This window comes from Oncorhynchus kisutch, linkage group LG30 (genome assembly GCF_002021735.2).
Source record: "Oncorhynchus kisutch isolate 150728-3 linkage group LG30, Okis_V2, whole genome shotgun sequence".
Lineage (NCBI taxonomy): Eukaryota > Metazoa > Chordata > Actinopteri > Salmoniformes > Salmonidae > Oncorhynchus > Oncorhynchus kisutch.
Window position 1 is genome coordinate 1,239,014 of NC_034203.2, and position 15,690 is coordinate 1,254,703.

Below are 15,690 nucleotides of genomic sequence, written 5' to 3' on the forward strand. Positions count from 1 at the left end.
AGGTATTGTCCAAAACAGTTCACAAAATGGAGTTCTCCATATTTTTTTAAATTTAAAAAGTCATTTACGTGATCTTTTTCCTCTCATCTTGAATAAAACAATTGAATCCCACTGAAGTACTCATAGTATAATATACATTTTAGGAAACAAGACCACTGCAGACACCAACACTAGAGTAAATTAAATTAAGGGATTAAATTGAAATTCAATTAAGGAGTAGAGAATTGCTTGTTATGTTTATGGTAGATATGTCCTGAAAAGACTGACCCCAACTCCGACTAACACACAATAAAAGGGATTAACAAGTTCTAACAGTTTATTTTCATAGCGAGTATAGATTTCAGCATCTATATAAAAACAACTTTACAGATAGTAAATATTATACTTACTGTACAACAAAATAGGTCCCTTGTACTGTATGCAAAAATACTGTACCAGGATTTCAGTCTAAAGGCAGTTCACACAGTACATACTGTAGTTCTTCAGCCTGAAAAATTGGAAGGGTGAGGGTTATACAATTCAGACTTAGTAAAATATTTTGCTGCTGTACCAAAATAGGGTCAATTTCAACAGAGTGAATTCTGTGTGACTAGACAAGCCTCTTGGCATCATGCTGTGTTAACATAAGACACATTGTTTAAATAATCTCTTGCACTTTTTGTCAACAAGAAAAATGCTTAAAACTTTGGGTTGAGGAGGTGCAGTATGGGTGATCTTATGTATACATTAACTAAGCTACTCTGGTCCAAGTGTTAAATGGCTGCTAATATTTCTAATCAGCCTTCAGTGATACAAATGTTTAATGAAACAAGATAAAACAAGGAGATGACATGCTTATCAGGCACAATATTTGGGGGCAGATTGCATCTTTCCTGGAGAGGGTATAGGTCAAAGACAAAAAAAAAAACAAGTCTCTTTAAATGTTATCCAGCCCTTAATCTGTAATGTGAATGAAATGTGCAGTGGTAACAATCGGATACCTCTACAGTGCATTCGGAAAGTATTCAGACCCCTTGACTTTTTCCACATTTTGTTACTTTACAGCCTTATTCTCAAATTGATGAAATACATTGTTCTTCCTCAATCTACACACAATACCCCATAATGAGACAAAGCAAAAACAGTTTTTTTAGAAATGTTTGCAAATGTATTAAAAGGAGTAAAGGACAAATATTCAGACCCTTTGCTACGAGACTCGAAATTGAGCACAGGTGCATCCTGTTTCCATTGATCATCCTTGAGAAGTTTCTACAACTTGATTGGTGCCCACCTGTGGTAAATTCAATTGATTCAACATGATTTGGAAAGGCACAAACATGTCTATATAAGGTCCCACAGTTGACAGTGCATGTCAGAGCAAAAACCAAGCCATAAGGTCAAAGGAATGGTCCGTAGAGGCCAGAGACAGGAAGGATTGTGTCAAGTCACAGATCTGTGGAAGGGTACCAAAAAATCATTCTTAAATGAAGTTTGGAACCACCAAGACTCTTCCTAAAGCTGAAAAACATCCCCACAGCATGATGCTGCCACCACTATGCTTCACCGTAGGGATGGTGCATTCAGGCCAAAGTATTCATTCTTGGTTTCATCAGACCAGAGAATATGATATTTATCATGATCAGAGTCCTTTAAGTGCCTTTTGGCAAACTCCAAGTGGGCTGTCGTGCCTTTTACTGAGTGGTTCTATCGGGCCACTCTACCATAAAGGCCTGATTGGTGGAGTGCTGCTGAGATGGTTGTCGTTCTGGAAGATCTTCCCATCTCCACAGAGGAACTCTGGAGCTCTGTCAGTGACCAGCAGGTTCACCTTCTAACAGGACAAACACCTCAAGCACCCAGCCAAGACAACGCAGGAGTGGCTTCATGACAAGTCTCAATGTCCTTGAGTGGCCCGGTATTGAACAAATTCTTATTTTCAATGACGGCCTAGGAACAGTGGGTTAACTGCCTGTTCAGGGGCAGAACGACAGATTTGTACCTTGTCAGCTCGGGGGTTTGAACTTGCAACCTTCCGGTTACTAGTCCACCGCTCTAACCACTAGGCTACCCTGCCGCCCCAAAATGGTTGTGCATCGACACTCCCCATCCAACCTGACAAGAGCTTGAGGATCTGCAGAGAAGAATGGGAGAAACTCCCCAAATACAGGTGTGCCAAGCTAGTAGCGTCAGAACCAAGACTCAAGGTTGTAAACGCTGCCAAAGGTGCTTCAACAGTCTGAATACTTATGTAAATGTGAATTATGTTTATTTGTAATAAATTAAGAAATTCTAAACCTGTTTTTGCTTTTTCATTATGAGGTGTGTAGATTGGGGGGGACTTTTAAATGCATTTTAGAACAAGGCTGTAATGTAACAAATGTGGAGAAAGTCAAGGTCTGATTACCCTTGGAGTGCACAGTATGTATGAATGCCAAAACTGAATTCTGACGTGGATAGTGAGACTGACCCAAGAAGATATATTTTTTTTTAAATGTGAAGTAACAGCAATTACAAACCATGAGCAATGACTCAAAAACAAACTACTTTGTCCAAACCAGCTGCACTTTAAATATTTAAATACTTCATATACTTTCAGACAATATAAATAATTACATTTTCCACCATTTTAAAATCAGTACCATGAATATTAACTATCCAAAAGGCTCACATGCCAAGACATGTTTAACAACTACATCAGGGTCATGTGCCTGATGTAGTTATGGTACTATATTCATGGTACTGAGAAATGACATGTTTTCCCTGATGTATTTATTAAACATGTCTTAGCATGGGCCTTTTTTTGGATAATTTTCATAAACTATCACATCACACTGCATTGGCCCGATTTCACTGCAATAACATTAGGCTATTCTCACTGATAATCGCGTCAGATCAGAACCCACAATTTGTGAAGTCATGGAAAAATAAGTAAAGGACAAGGCACTGCTTTGGAGCTTAGCTAGAGCCTTAATGTGTATCCTAGCCTCATCACAACTGCATACAAATATTGCATTAGAATCTTGTAATTGTCTCTCCCTTGCGGGCATGTTTCATGGAAGGAATAATTCAGAAGCTGCAGAATATTTAATTATAATATTCTAATAAAAGTCTTAACTTAAAACAAAATAATTTACCATAGAAACTGTTTGGTAGCACATACCGTCCCCAAAGCCAAATAAGATAAATAAAAAGACTACCTGGGTGAAATATCTAGAGACTATATCAGTTAGACAAACCTAAATACAGTCGAGAGCTTTAAAAGTTCGTCTGAGACAGACTTTGGACCGGATTCAATTAAAAGGCGTGTTGTTAAGGCACTACACTGTTGACAAACTTCCCTGACGTTCGAAGATCGCTCAGGCGTAAATTACCTTCAAAAGTGAAGTGCTCTACGCTTATCAACAACGGGCCTTTGATTGAATCCTAGGCGCTATTCAACTTAATAGCAATAAGTCCTGTTTTGTATGGAAAGTCTTACAGGAGTCTAAAGAAAAAAGTTAATGTAGAGAATCCAATAAGCCATCAATCCACTGGGCTACACTGTTTTCCCAAGAGTTAGTTCCAACACAGCTTAATTGAGTTCAGAGCATCACATGTTAGTGCAAAGCTCCACAATGGAAGTCGCTTGGGTTTTTGTTGAATGTTTACATTTGCTCTTTCGTTACGTCATAAATAAATGCTGATCCATGTTGATACAACATCCAACCCAAATCAATCCCGAGCTGAGTAGGACAGATACCCTGCTATGTAAGACACATTGTGTATTCAATGTCTTCTCCTCCTCCAATCCCTTCAATTTAGTTGAACCTGTAATGCAGCATGGGAAATTGTATTTCGTAAGTCAGGGTTATTGGGTAAAGGGTCAACACAAGGTTATCAGGATGCTAGGAAGGCGGGATTTAAAGGTCTAGCAGGAACGTCTACAAATGTTATTTTTAGCTGGTCCCCTTCAATGTGTGCACATACAATTCATTACATACAGTTCCTTCTGAAAATATTTAGACCCCTTGACTTTCCACATTTTGTTACAGCCTTATTCTAAAAATTGATTAAATAAAATGTTTCTCAGCAATCGACAATACCCCATAATGACGAAGCAAAAACAGGTTTAGAAATGTTTACATTTATTCAAAATAAAAATCGGATTTACATAAGTATTCAGACCTTTTGCTATGAGACTCAATTGAGCTCAGGTGCATCCCGTTTCCATTGATAATCCTTGAGATGTTTCTTCAACTTGGAGTCCACCGGTTGTAAGTTCACTCGATTGGACATGATTTGGAAAGGCACACCCGTCTATATAAAAGGTCCTACAGTTGACAGTGCATGTCAGAGCAAAAGCCAAGCCATGAGGTCGAAGGAATTGTCCGTTGAGCTCAGAGACAGGATTGTGTCTAGGCACAGATTAGGGGAAGGGTACCAAAACATTTCTGCAGCATTTTTTTTATTTTATTTAACTAGGCAAGTCAGTTAAGAATACATTCTTATTTACAATGTCTGCCTACCCCGGCCAAACCTGGACCAATTGTGCGCTGCCCTATGAGACTCCCAATCACAGCCAGTTGTGATATAGCCTGGAATCAAACCAGGGTCTGTAGTGACGCCTCTAGCTCGGAGAAGCAGAGAACCCATTGAAGGTCCAAGAACATAGTGGCCGCCATCATTCTTAAATGGAAGAAGTTTGGAACCACCAAGACTCTTCCTAAAGCTGGCCACCCGGCCAACCTGAGCAATCGGGAGAGAAGGGCCTTGGTCAGGGAGGTGACCAAGAACACAATGTTCACTGACAGAGCTCCACAGTTCCTCTGTGAAGCTGGGAGAACCTTTCAGAAGGACAGCCATCACTGCACTACTCCACCAATCAGACCTTTATGGTAGAGTGGCCAGACAGAAGCCACTCCTCAGTAAAAGGCACACGACAGCCTGCTATGGAGTTTGCTAAAAGGCACCTAGACTCTCAGACCATGAGAAACAATATTCTATGGTCTGATGAAACCAAGGTTTAACTCTTTGGCCTGAATTCCAAGCATCACATCTGGAAAGTACTGAGTAAAGGGTCTGAATACTTACGTAAATGGGATATTTCAGTAGTTTATTTGTAATAAATGTGCAAAAATGTCTAAACTAGTTTTTGCTTTGTGGTTATGGGGTATTGTTTGTAGATTGAGGATTTTTTTATTTTTAAATCGATGTATTTTAGAATAAGGTTGTAACGTAACAAAACGTGGAAAAGGTCAAGGGGTCTGAATACTTTCCGAATGCACTGTACTCTCATACATGCAAGAGGGATGGTGGGATATTGAGAGGCTACAGATTGAACGCCATGCACTGCTAGTGCCATGTTTTTCTGGTTATTTGGGAACGTAGGGGGAATACGTGCTTTCCTTAAAACTCATCAATCTTCTTCTGCAGGTATTTGAGGATGGAGTCCACCCCTTGCGAAGAGCCCCACACTCTCTTCAGCGCCTCGCACTCACGTTCATTGGCCTGCTCCAGGGCGGCCCGGTTTGTGTTTCGCACCAGTGCTTTGGACTCCCGCAGGACCTACAAACAGAGCCCCCCCCCCCCCCCCCCCCCACCCGGCAAAAAAAAAGCAAAAGGAAAGGAATATGACTTATGGATATGGATATTGGCATAGATTTGTTTAACATTTAACTCTGGGACATGACACAAGATCCCCTTTTGTCAACAATGAAAAGATTCTGGAGAAATTCCATAAAATCCAGATATTGGTGACATGATCTCAATTTAATGTATTGCTAAAAGCATTATATTAATTTAAAAACACACTCTTGGTTAGGGCCAGGATGATACCAGTATCGCAATACTAATTTGTATCATGGCAAGGAAACAAAACAAAGCATATTTAACTTCTTTAGGAAAACAGCCCTAATGTTGGAAACAAATCATTATGTTGTCATCCAGTCACATGTATTTATTTTCCAAGTTTGACACACAATATTTGACATACGGAAGGTTTTTAAAAAAGGACCAAAGAGTTTGGACTGCGTTTTGTTGAATTTTTTTGCCATGGACAAAAAAAATTGTGATACTGGTATCCCGGGAGACTAAAATATAACAATTCAAGCGAACACTACGGCTAGGAGAGTGTGTGTGCGCAGTGCATTTGGAAACTATTCAGACCCCTTGTTACGTTAGCCTTATTCTAAAATCGATTAAATAATAAAAATCCTCAATCTACACACAAAATACCCCATAATGACAAAAGCTAAAATACATGTATACAGAAATACCTTATTAGTATTCAAACCCTTTGCTATTAGAATCCAAGTTGAGCTCAGGTGCATCCAACTTCCTTTGATCATCCTTGATGTCCCGACAACTTGGAGTCCACCTGTGGCCAATTCATTTGATTGGACATGATTTAGAAAGACACCTGTCTATATAAGGTCCCACAGTTGACAGTGCATGTCAGAGCAAAAATCAAGTCATGAGGTCGAAGGAATTGTCCTTCGAGACAGGATTGTTGTCGATCAGATCTGGGGAAGGACACCAAAAAATTTCTGCAGCATTGAAGGTCCCCAAGAACACATTCTTAAATGGAAGTTTGGAACCTAAAGGCTCGTTCTATAGCTGGCCGCACGGCCAAACTGAGCAATTGGGAGAGAAGGGCCTTAGTCAGGGAGGTGACCAAGAACCTGATGGCCACCGACAGAGCTCCAGAGTTTCCTCTTTTGAGATGGGAGAACCTTCCAGAAGAACAACCATCTCTGCAGCACTCCACCAATCAGGCCTTTATGGTAGAGTGGCCAGATAGAAGCCAATTCTCAGTAAAAGGCACGACAGACCGCTTGGAGCTTACCAAAAGGCACCTAAAAGACTCAAGACCATGAGAAACAAGATTCTCTGGTCTGATGAAACCAAGATTGAATGCCAAGCATCTGGAGGAAACCTGGCGGTGGCAGCATCATGCTGTGGGGATGTTTTTCAGCGGCAGGGACTGAGGGACGAGTCAGGATCAAGGGAAAGATGAATGGAGCAAAGTACAAAAATCCTTGATGAAAACTTGCTCAGGTCCTCAGACTGGGGCAAAGATTCACCTTACAACAGGACAAACACCCTAAGCACACAGTCAAGACAACGCAGGAGTGGCTTCGGGACAAACCTCTGAGCCCGAGCCCGGACTTGAACCCGATCTAACATCTTTTGAGAGACCTAAAAATAGCTGTGCAGCGACGATCCCCATCCAGCTTGAGAGAATCATGGGAGAAACTCCCCCAATACAGGTGGCCAAGCTTATAGCGTCATGCCCAAGAAGGCTTGAGGCTGTAATCGCTGACAAAGGTGCTTCAACAAAGTACTGAGTAAAGGGTCTGAATACGTATGTAAATGTGACTGCTTTTCATTATGGGGTATTGTTTGTAGGTTGCAGGGAATAAAAAAACAAAACAATTTTAGAATAAAACTAACGTAACAATGTGCGGTCTGAATTCTTTCCGAAGGCACTGTAAATGAGTGTCGGTGGGAAAATGTTTTTTGATGAGACAAAAAAAGCAAGAGAACAAAAGACCAAAGTGAGGGAGAGGGGCAGGGTCGTACTGTGTGGAAAAGAGACGCCACAAAATATAAAAACAATTCAAAATAAAATGAAAAGGATGACTTACAACTGAATTACAAGTGACTAGCTCCCTAATGCGAACCATCACCTCCTGAGTGAAAGTCCCAGGCCACAGCACCTGGGACACGAGACCTTTAGCGCAGGCCTCCTGGGCTGTCAGCTTCCGCCCACTCAGCAACATCTCATTGGCCTGGGAGAAGAGGGGGAGGGAGAGAGAAGACGGGAGAGGACGGGGTGAGGTTAAGCAGGAAAAAGTACTGGTATGGTAATAGTATTAATAGTTGTCTTTTTTAAATAAATAAAAACATTTAAAAAGGAGTGGGGCTGTCCCACTCCATTCTTATTTTTTGTATTGGACAGGATATTCCCCATCGCAGGAAAACCAGCCCGGTGAGTGCTACACTTAAATAGTTCCCCACACTACATCTGGACTACTCCCCCTCGGAGGAGGATTTTAGGACAATGCCGTATGAACTCACGGAGGCCACGCCCATGATGCGAGGGAAGGTGAGGGAGGCGCAAGCGTCGGGTGTCTGTCCGTAGGTGGTATAGGGTGTCTGAAACCAGGATTTCTCGTTGGCCCAGACAACGTCACACAGCGGGAGGATAGATGCTCCGAGGCCCACCGCCGGTCCATTCACGGCTACGATGATGGGCTTCTTGAATTGGATGAATGTGTTCACGAATGTCCTGAGGATGGAGATGACAGACTGTCTGCATAACCGTCTTCTGTGGCATCATTACAAAGACTAAACTAAAGCTAAATAAAGTGGCGCACACTCCATATACAGTTGAAGTCGGAAGTTTACATACACCTTAGCCAAACACATTTAAACTCAAGTTTTACAATTCCTGACATTTAATCCATGTAAAAATTCCCTGTCTTAGGTCAGTTAGGCTCACCACTTTATTTTAAGAATGTGAAATGTCAGAATAATAGGAGAGAGTTATTTATTTCAGCTTTTATTTCTTTCATCACATTCTGGGTCAGAAGATTACATACACTCAATTAATATTTGGTAGCATTGCCATTCAATTGTTTAACTTGGGTCAAACGTTTCAGGTAGCCTTCCACAAGCTTCCCACAATAAGTTGGGTGAATTTTGGCCCATTCCTCCTGACAGAGCTGGTGTAAGTAACTGAGTCAGGTTTGTAGGCCTCCTTGCTTGCACACACCTTTTCAGTTCTGCCCACAAATTTTCTATAGGATTGAGGTCAGGGTTTTGTGATGGCCACTCAAATACCTTGGCTTTGTTATCCTTAAGCCATTTTGCCACAACTTTGGAAGTATGATTGGGGTCATTGTCCATATGGAAACACATTTGCGAACAAGCTTTCAATTCCTGACTGAGGTCTTGAGATGTTGCTTCAATATATCCACATAATTTCATCTATTTTGTAAGTGCACCAGTCCCTCCTGCAGCAAAGCACCCCCATAACATGATGCTGCCACCCCCGTGCTTCACGGTTGGGATGGTGTTCTTCGGCTTGCTAGCCCCCCCCACAAATTTTTTTCGGGGGTCTTGGATATCTTTTGATTTCCCCATGATGTCAAGCAAAGAGGCACCGAGTTTGAAGGTAGGCCTTGAAATACATCCACAGATACACCTCCAATTGCCTCAAATGATGTCAATTAGCCTATCAGAAGCTTCTAAAGCCATGACATAATTTTCTGGAATTCTCCAAGCTGTTTAAAAGGCACAGTCAACTTCTGACCCACTGGAATTGTGATACATTGAATTATAAGTGAAATAAATCTGTCTGTAAACAATTGTTGGAAAAATGACTTGTGTCATGCACGAAGTAGATGTCCTAACCGGCTTGCCAAAACTATAGTTTGTTTACAAGAAATTTGTGGAGTGGTTGAAAAACGAGTTTTAATGATTCCAACCTAAGTGTATGTAAACTCCCAAACTTCAACTGTATAAACTCCCAGTAATTTCATTCGGCATCACAATGCCTTATGTTTTTCATTACAAAGACTGCCCCTACAACACACAGCTAACGTTCTACTCATTTGTTCCACCTGATCAAAATAACCGATGATTCGAGACAATTGTCTACAAATCTGTCACTTGCACTGATCTGAAAGAACTGACCAGAGATGAAATCAACCATTCCACCATTTTGTTTTCTCCAATCAGTGCAGATGATGTAAGAGGGACAAGGACAGGACACATTTTTGGACAATCGAGAAAGGGCCAAGGTGAGCCTTCAAACGTCAGTAAGGGACAGAAAGTTTTTTTGTTTTCATCATTTTTTTTCTTCTCTGAAAACAATCCACATACAAAATATAAAACAAAAGTACACCCTTCTGACCTACCTAATGGTCTCAGCCATCTTGATGCTCTCCTTCTTGCGGTCGTCGGTGAGCAGTCTAATGAAGTAGATGAAGTCCAGGCCGAAGCAGAAGATGCTACCCACGGCGCTCAGCAGGACCAGCTTGCTGTCGTCTGCCGCCGCCGTGGCCATGGCACTCTGCATCTCCTTCATCACCTGAGGTAGCCATGAGGGAGACAATTATTATTGTCCAATTACCTAGACACAGATGAAGCCTAGTCTGAGATTAAGAAGCACTTTAAATGGAGTTAATATTGGAAATACGTTTTAGTACAGTACTAGGCTTAATCCAGGACACCAACCCAATATTTTTTATAGGACCAGTATTTGACTTTCGTTTCAGATAGTTTGCATACATTTATATTTGACTACCAATTGTTTGGAAAAGTTGGCATAACTAAACGATGAAGTACTACTATTTTTGGCCTGTCATGCAGTGTAACAATTGTTTTGTTAGGGAAAAGACAAGACAGGCATGACTCACATCGGGGTTAAGTGAGTTGTTCTCCGAGGACTTGGTGGAGAGGAGGATGTGGGTGAAGCCATCCTGCTTCTTGACGACAAGGTCCCTGTAGCGGTAGGCACTCTCAGTCTGCCGGACGCTGAACCGAAGGCGCTTGTCGAAGACTGAGCGCTGCTCCTCGAAGCGCCGTTTCCCTGCCACCCCGGAGACTGCAGTGACTCCTGACACTGCACTCTGCAGGCCAGCTGTCCCATTGGCCGCCAGAGCCTCCATGAGTGTTGATGTACCTGGTGGATAAAAAAAAAATGGTGACAAAATATAATGGTGACACAGCCTTTAACATTGTCTGTTCAAATAACCAGGTAAATTAAATATTTGGTACTGCCTGAATGGTTTACTTAGGTTCTAGTCAACAGCAGATGAACAGTCTACCAACTGACTTAACTGTGTACTCATTCGTTTGTGGAGAAGGGGGAGAAACAACATTGTAAAGAACTCTGTTTGCATGGCAATGTCCACAATCACTCACCTCTGCAATTGTGGTCTACTTAGACCAGAGCGAGAAGTTTGTAGGCTACATTTTTTTTTTTTTTATCCTCAAACTACTTCTAACATCTTAATTCACAGAGACCTAGGTTCAGTATACATCACAACAACAGTTATTGAAGTCTATTGAAAAAGCCTAGAGGACGATTACATGCCAGCGGGAACAGAAAATATATTTTTGGCATCTCAGATTGTTCTGGCAATTCTCAGAAACTTCATTGGGAGGAAGGATTTTACACATGCTTTTTACATTTGTATAAATTTTTTTTTCTATGAAATCATGATGAAAGTGGCCATTTTAGGCCCTTTCCAGACCTACAGTGTCTTCTGAAAACTAGTCACACCCCCGGGACTTCTTCCACATTTTCTTGCGTTAGAGCCGGAATTTGAAATGGAATCAATTGACATGTTTTCACTGGCCTACACACAATACTCCATAATATCAAAGTGGAATTGTTTAATTAATTTGTCAAATTTCCTAAAAAAGGAAATGCTGAAATGTCTTCAGTCAATAAGTATTCAAACCCTTTAATGGCAACAATACCCCATTGTTGCCATGACTTGCAAATGTATATAAATAAAATGGATTAAAATGTCCCCCCCCCCCAATCTACAAACAATACCCCATAATGAAAAAGCAATGTTTTTTTTTATTAAAAAGCTTGCTATTTTGTTTTAAAAGTATCACATTTACATAGGTATTCAGACCCTTTACTCAGTACTTTTGAAGCACCTTTGTCAGTGATTACAGCCTAGAGTCTTCTTGGCTAGTTTAGTTTATTAATTCAACCATAAAAAAAAAAATATATATATATATATATCAAATTTCAATTATGATCTTGTCTCATCGCTGCAACTCTCCAATGGGCTCGGGAGAGGTGAAGGTCGAGTCATGACCCACCAAACCGCAGTCCTTAACACCACCTGCTTAACCCGGAAGCCAGCCTGCAGGCGCCCGGCCCGCCACAAGCAGTTGCTAGAGCGCAATGAGCCAAATAAAGCCCCCCCAAAGTCTATTTTCAGGTCTCTCCAAAGATGTTCGGCCGGGTTCTAGTTCGGGCTCTGGCTGGACCACTCAAGGACATTATGATACTTGTTCCAAAGCCACTCCTTTGTCTTGGCTGTGTACTTAGGGTTGTTGTCCTGTTGGAAAGTGAACCTTCGTCCCGGTCTGAGGCCCTGAGCGCTCTGGGGCAGGTTTTCATCAAGGATCTCCCTGTGCTTTGCTCCATTCATCTTTCCCTCGATCCTGACTAGTCTCCCAGTCCCTGCCATTGAAAAACATCCCCACAGCATGATGCTGCCACCAACATGAGTCACTGTAGGGATGGTATTGGCCTGGTTTCCTCCAGACGTGACACTTGGCATTCAGGCCAAAGAGTTCAATTTTGGTTTCATCAGACCAGAGAATGTTTCTCATGGCCTGAGAGTCCTTTAGGAGCCGTGCCGTTTGGCAACTCCAAGCAGGCTGTGCCTTTTACTGAGAAGCAGCTTCCATCTGGCCACTCTACCATAAAGGCCTGATTGGTGGAGTGCTGCATAGATCCGTAGTTCCCAAACTTTTTATAGTTCCGTACCCCTTCAAACATTCAACCTCCAGCTGCGTACCACCTCTAGCTCCAGGGTCAGCGCACTCTCAAATATTGTTTGTTTGCCATCATTGTAAGCCTGCCACACACACTATATTAATTAAACATAAGAAGTTTGTCACTTAGTCACAGCCCGGCTCGTGGGAAGAGCTCTTATTGGACCAGGGCACAAATAATAATTTTGCTCTTTATTTAGTTAATCTTACATAAAACCTTATTTTCTCATCAAATTGTGAAAGGATGCACATACCTCTGCAATGTTGGGTTGTATTGGAGTCTCTGTCTTAAATTATTTTCCACACAGTCTGTGCCTGGATTTCGTTTTCATGCTAGTCAGTGCCAAGAATCCACTATCATATAGGTACATGGTTGCAAAGGGCATCAGTGTTTTAACAGCGAGATTTGCGAAAGCAGGAAACTCAGCGCAGCCATATCGGGCAGTAAATTCAGATAAAATTTTCACAGAACCGCTTGTTGCAATTTTGATGAGGCTCTCTTGTTCAGATATCGGTAAGTGGACTGGAGGCAGGGCATGTAAGGGATAACGAATCCAGTTCTTTGGGTCATCCGTTATGGGAAAGTACCTGCGTAATTGCACATCCAACTCACTCAGGTACTACGCTATATCACATTTGACATTGTTCGTAAGCTTGAGAAATCATACAATGATAGAAAGACCTGTGTGTTGTCCTTGTTAATGCAGACAGAAGAGCTCCAACTTCTTAATCATGGCCTCAATTTTGTCCAGCACATAGAATATATATAGTTGCGGAGAGTCTCTAATCCTAGATTCAGATCATTCAGGCAAGAAAAAACATCACCCAGATAGGACAGTTGCGTGAGAAACTCGTCATCATGCAAGCGGTCAGACAAGTGAAAATTATGGTCAGTAAAATGAGCTCGTCTCTCAATAAAAAATTTTTAAAAGTACCCCTTGATAACCAGCGCACTTCTGTATGTTGTAAAAGCGTTACATGGTTGCTGCCCATATTGCATAGTGCAGAAAAAAGTTTACCGTTTTCACTGTAGTGTCCAAACGTCTTTCAAGCTGTCCGGCATTCCTTTGACAGCAAGCGCCTCTCGGTGGATACTGCCGTGTACCCAAGTGGCGTCGGGAGCAACTGCTTGCACGCGCATTACCACTCCACTGTCTCCCTGTCATGGCTTTTGCACCATCAATACAGACACCAACACATCTTAACCACCAAAGTCCATTTGATGTCACAAAGCTGTCCATTATAAAAATATTTTAGTTATAGTTTCCAGTGGATTGCAGAAGAGGAAGTCTTCCTTAATTGACCCCCCATGAACGTAACGGACATATACCAGGAACTGTGCCAGGACCGCCATGTCTGTTGACTCATCCAGCTGTAATGCATATCATTCACTGGCTTGTATGCGAAGCAGTAATTGTTTCAAAACATCTCCTGCCATGTCACTGATGCGTCGTGAAACAGTGTTTGATGAAGTCATTGTCTGTATAGTTTTTTGGGGCCTTTTCCCCAGCCATATCTGCGGCATCAGGAAGAATTAAGTCCTCCACAATAGGCGCTTCTAGCCCCTTCTTATTAAGAGTATCTGTTGCTTTTATACATGTCTTACTACTCAAAAGTAATCTTAATTCTCGCTCAAAAAACAGTGGCATGTTTTGTTTCTAAATGCTTGTGCAAGAGTGAAGGTTTCATCGAGTTGTGAGATAGTGTGTTATATGTGCAAAAGTACAGTGGCTGAGGAAAGGCACTACTCCCAATATAAGTGAACCCCAAATCAATGTAGTCATCATATTTGCAACTCTTCGATGGTCCAACATCCCTGTCCGTTTGGTGCTTTCCCGGGTAAGGGGGCAGTAGCTCTTCGGCTGCATCCATTTCACAACTGTCAGTGTCCATGCTAGCTGGGCTAACAACAAATGTAGAGTTACTGATGCTAGCATTGGATGTGCTCGTGGAAGCAGAACAACTTGTGTCATCGACAGGTGCAGTGCTGCTGGTCGTAGCAGTACTACCAGTAGAGCTGGTATGTGTTTCTATGGACATGGGCCTTACATTTTTTTAACCATTAGTTCATTTTCGAGCAAAAGGAATGAGCAGCAGCAACGTTGGCTACATATGGACCGTTAGTGGAATTCCCGCAAGAGTAACGGTTAATGTGACTGGATGTATTTGACTAGGCTACCTGAATTTGACATTGTGTTATCTCGCTGAACACTAGATTATTACATTTTTTGGCAGTGAAATGAGGCTAATCAGGTGAGAGAAGAAAAAAAACTTGCCCTATAGCCCCGTTGGAAAATCTGGACTGTTTGAAAATGTGAATCACATTTGTATTTAGCGTATCCCCGACGGCATCGGGTTCTTGGTCACCTCCCTGACCAAGGCCCTTCTCCCCCGATTGCTTAGTTTGGCCAGGCAGCCAGCTCTAGAAAGAGTCTTGGTTGCTCTAAACTTCTTCCATTTAAGAATGATGGAGGCAAATGTGTTCTTGGGGACCTTCAATGCTGCAGACATTTTTCGGTTATTTTCGCCATATCTGTGCCTCGACGCAATCCTCTACGGACCATTCCTTCGACCTCATTGCCTGGTTTTTGCTCTGATGTGCACGGTCAACTGTGGGACCTTATATAGACAGTTGTGTGCCTTTCCATATCATGTCCAATCAATTGAATTTACCACAGGTGGACACCAATCAAGTTGTAGAAACATCAATGATTATTAATGGAAACAGGATGCACCTGAGCTCAATTTCGAGTCGAATAGCAAAGGGGCTGAATACTCGTATGTGAATATGGTATTTGTTTAAAAATGTTTATACATTTGCAAACATTTCTAAAAACCTGTTAACGCTTTGTTATTATGGGGTATTGTGTAGATTGAGGGGGACATTTTAAAAAATATATTTTTTTAGAATAGGCTTTTAATGTCACAAAATGTGGAAAAGGTGAAGGGGTCTGAATTACATTCCAAATGCACTGTAGTTACTCCACAATACTAACAAATAACAGAGTGAAAAGAAGGAAGCCTGTACAGAATAAAAACATATTCCAAAGACATGCATCCTGTTTGTAATAAGAAACTAAAGTAAAACTGCCAATCATTTGGAAAATAAATTAACTATGTCCAGAATAAAAAGCATTGTTTGAACCAAATCCAACAACACATCACTGAGTACCACTCTTCATATTTTCAGTTATGATG

General features: G+C 41.6%; 1 protein-coding gene across 3 annotated transcripts in view; it reads right to left on the bottom strand.

The window, feature by feature from the left end:
• Positions 1 to 298: 298 nt before the first annotated feature.
• LOC109875032 (chromodomain Y-like protein) overlaps positions 299 to 15,690 on the bottom strand; it is a 30,276-nt gene continuing 14,884 nt past the window's right edge. The window contains exons 3-7 of one of the 3 annotated variants that reach the window (XM_031809716.1): positions 10,383 to 10,648; positions 9,882 to 10,054; positions 8,038 to 8,248; positions 7,605 to 7,748; positions 299 to 3,786 (exon numbers count right to left, since the gene is read on the bottom strand). In XM_031809716.1, coding sequence (XP_031665576.1) covers positions 3,772 to 3,786; positions 7,605 to 7,748; positions 8,038 to 8,248; positions 9,882 to 10,054; positions 10,383 to 10,648 — 809 coding nt within the window. In that variant the 3' untranslated portion in view covers positions 299 to 3,771. Of the gene's footprint in view, positions 5,524 to 7,604; positions 7,749 to 8,037; positions 8,249 to 9,881; positions 10,055 to 10,382; positions 10,649 to 15,690 lie in introns of all 3 variants that reach the window. The other 2 variants (XM_020467172.2, XM_031809717.1) reach the window with 2 other exon arrangements.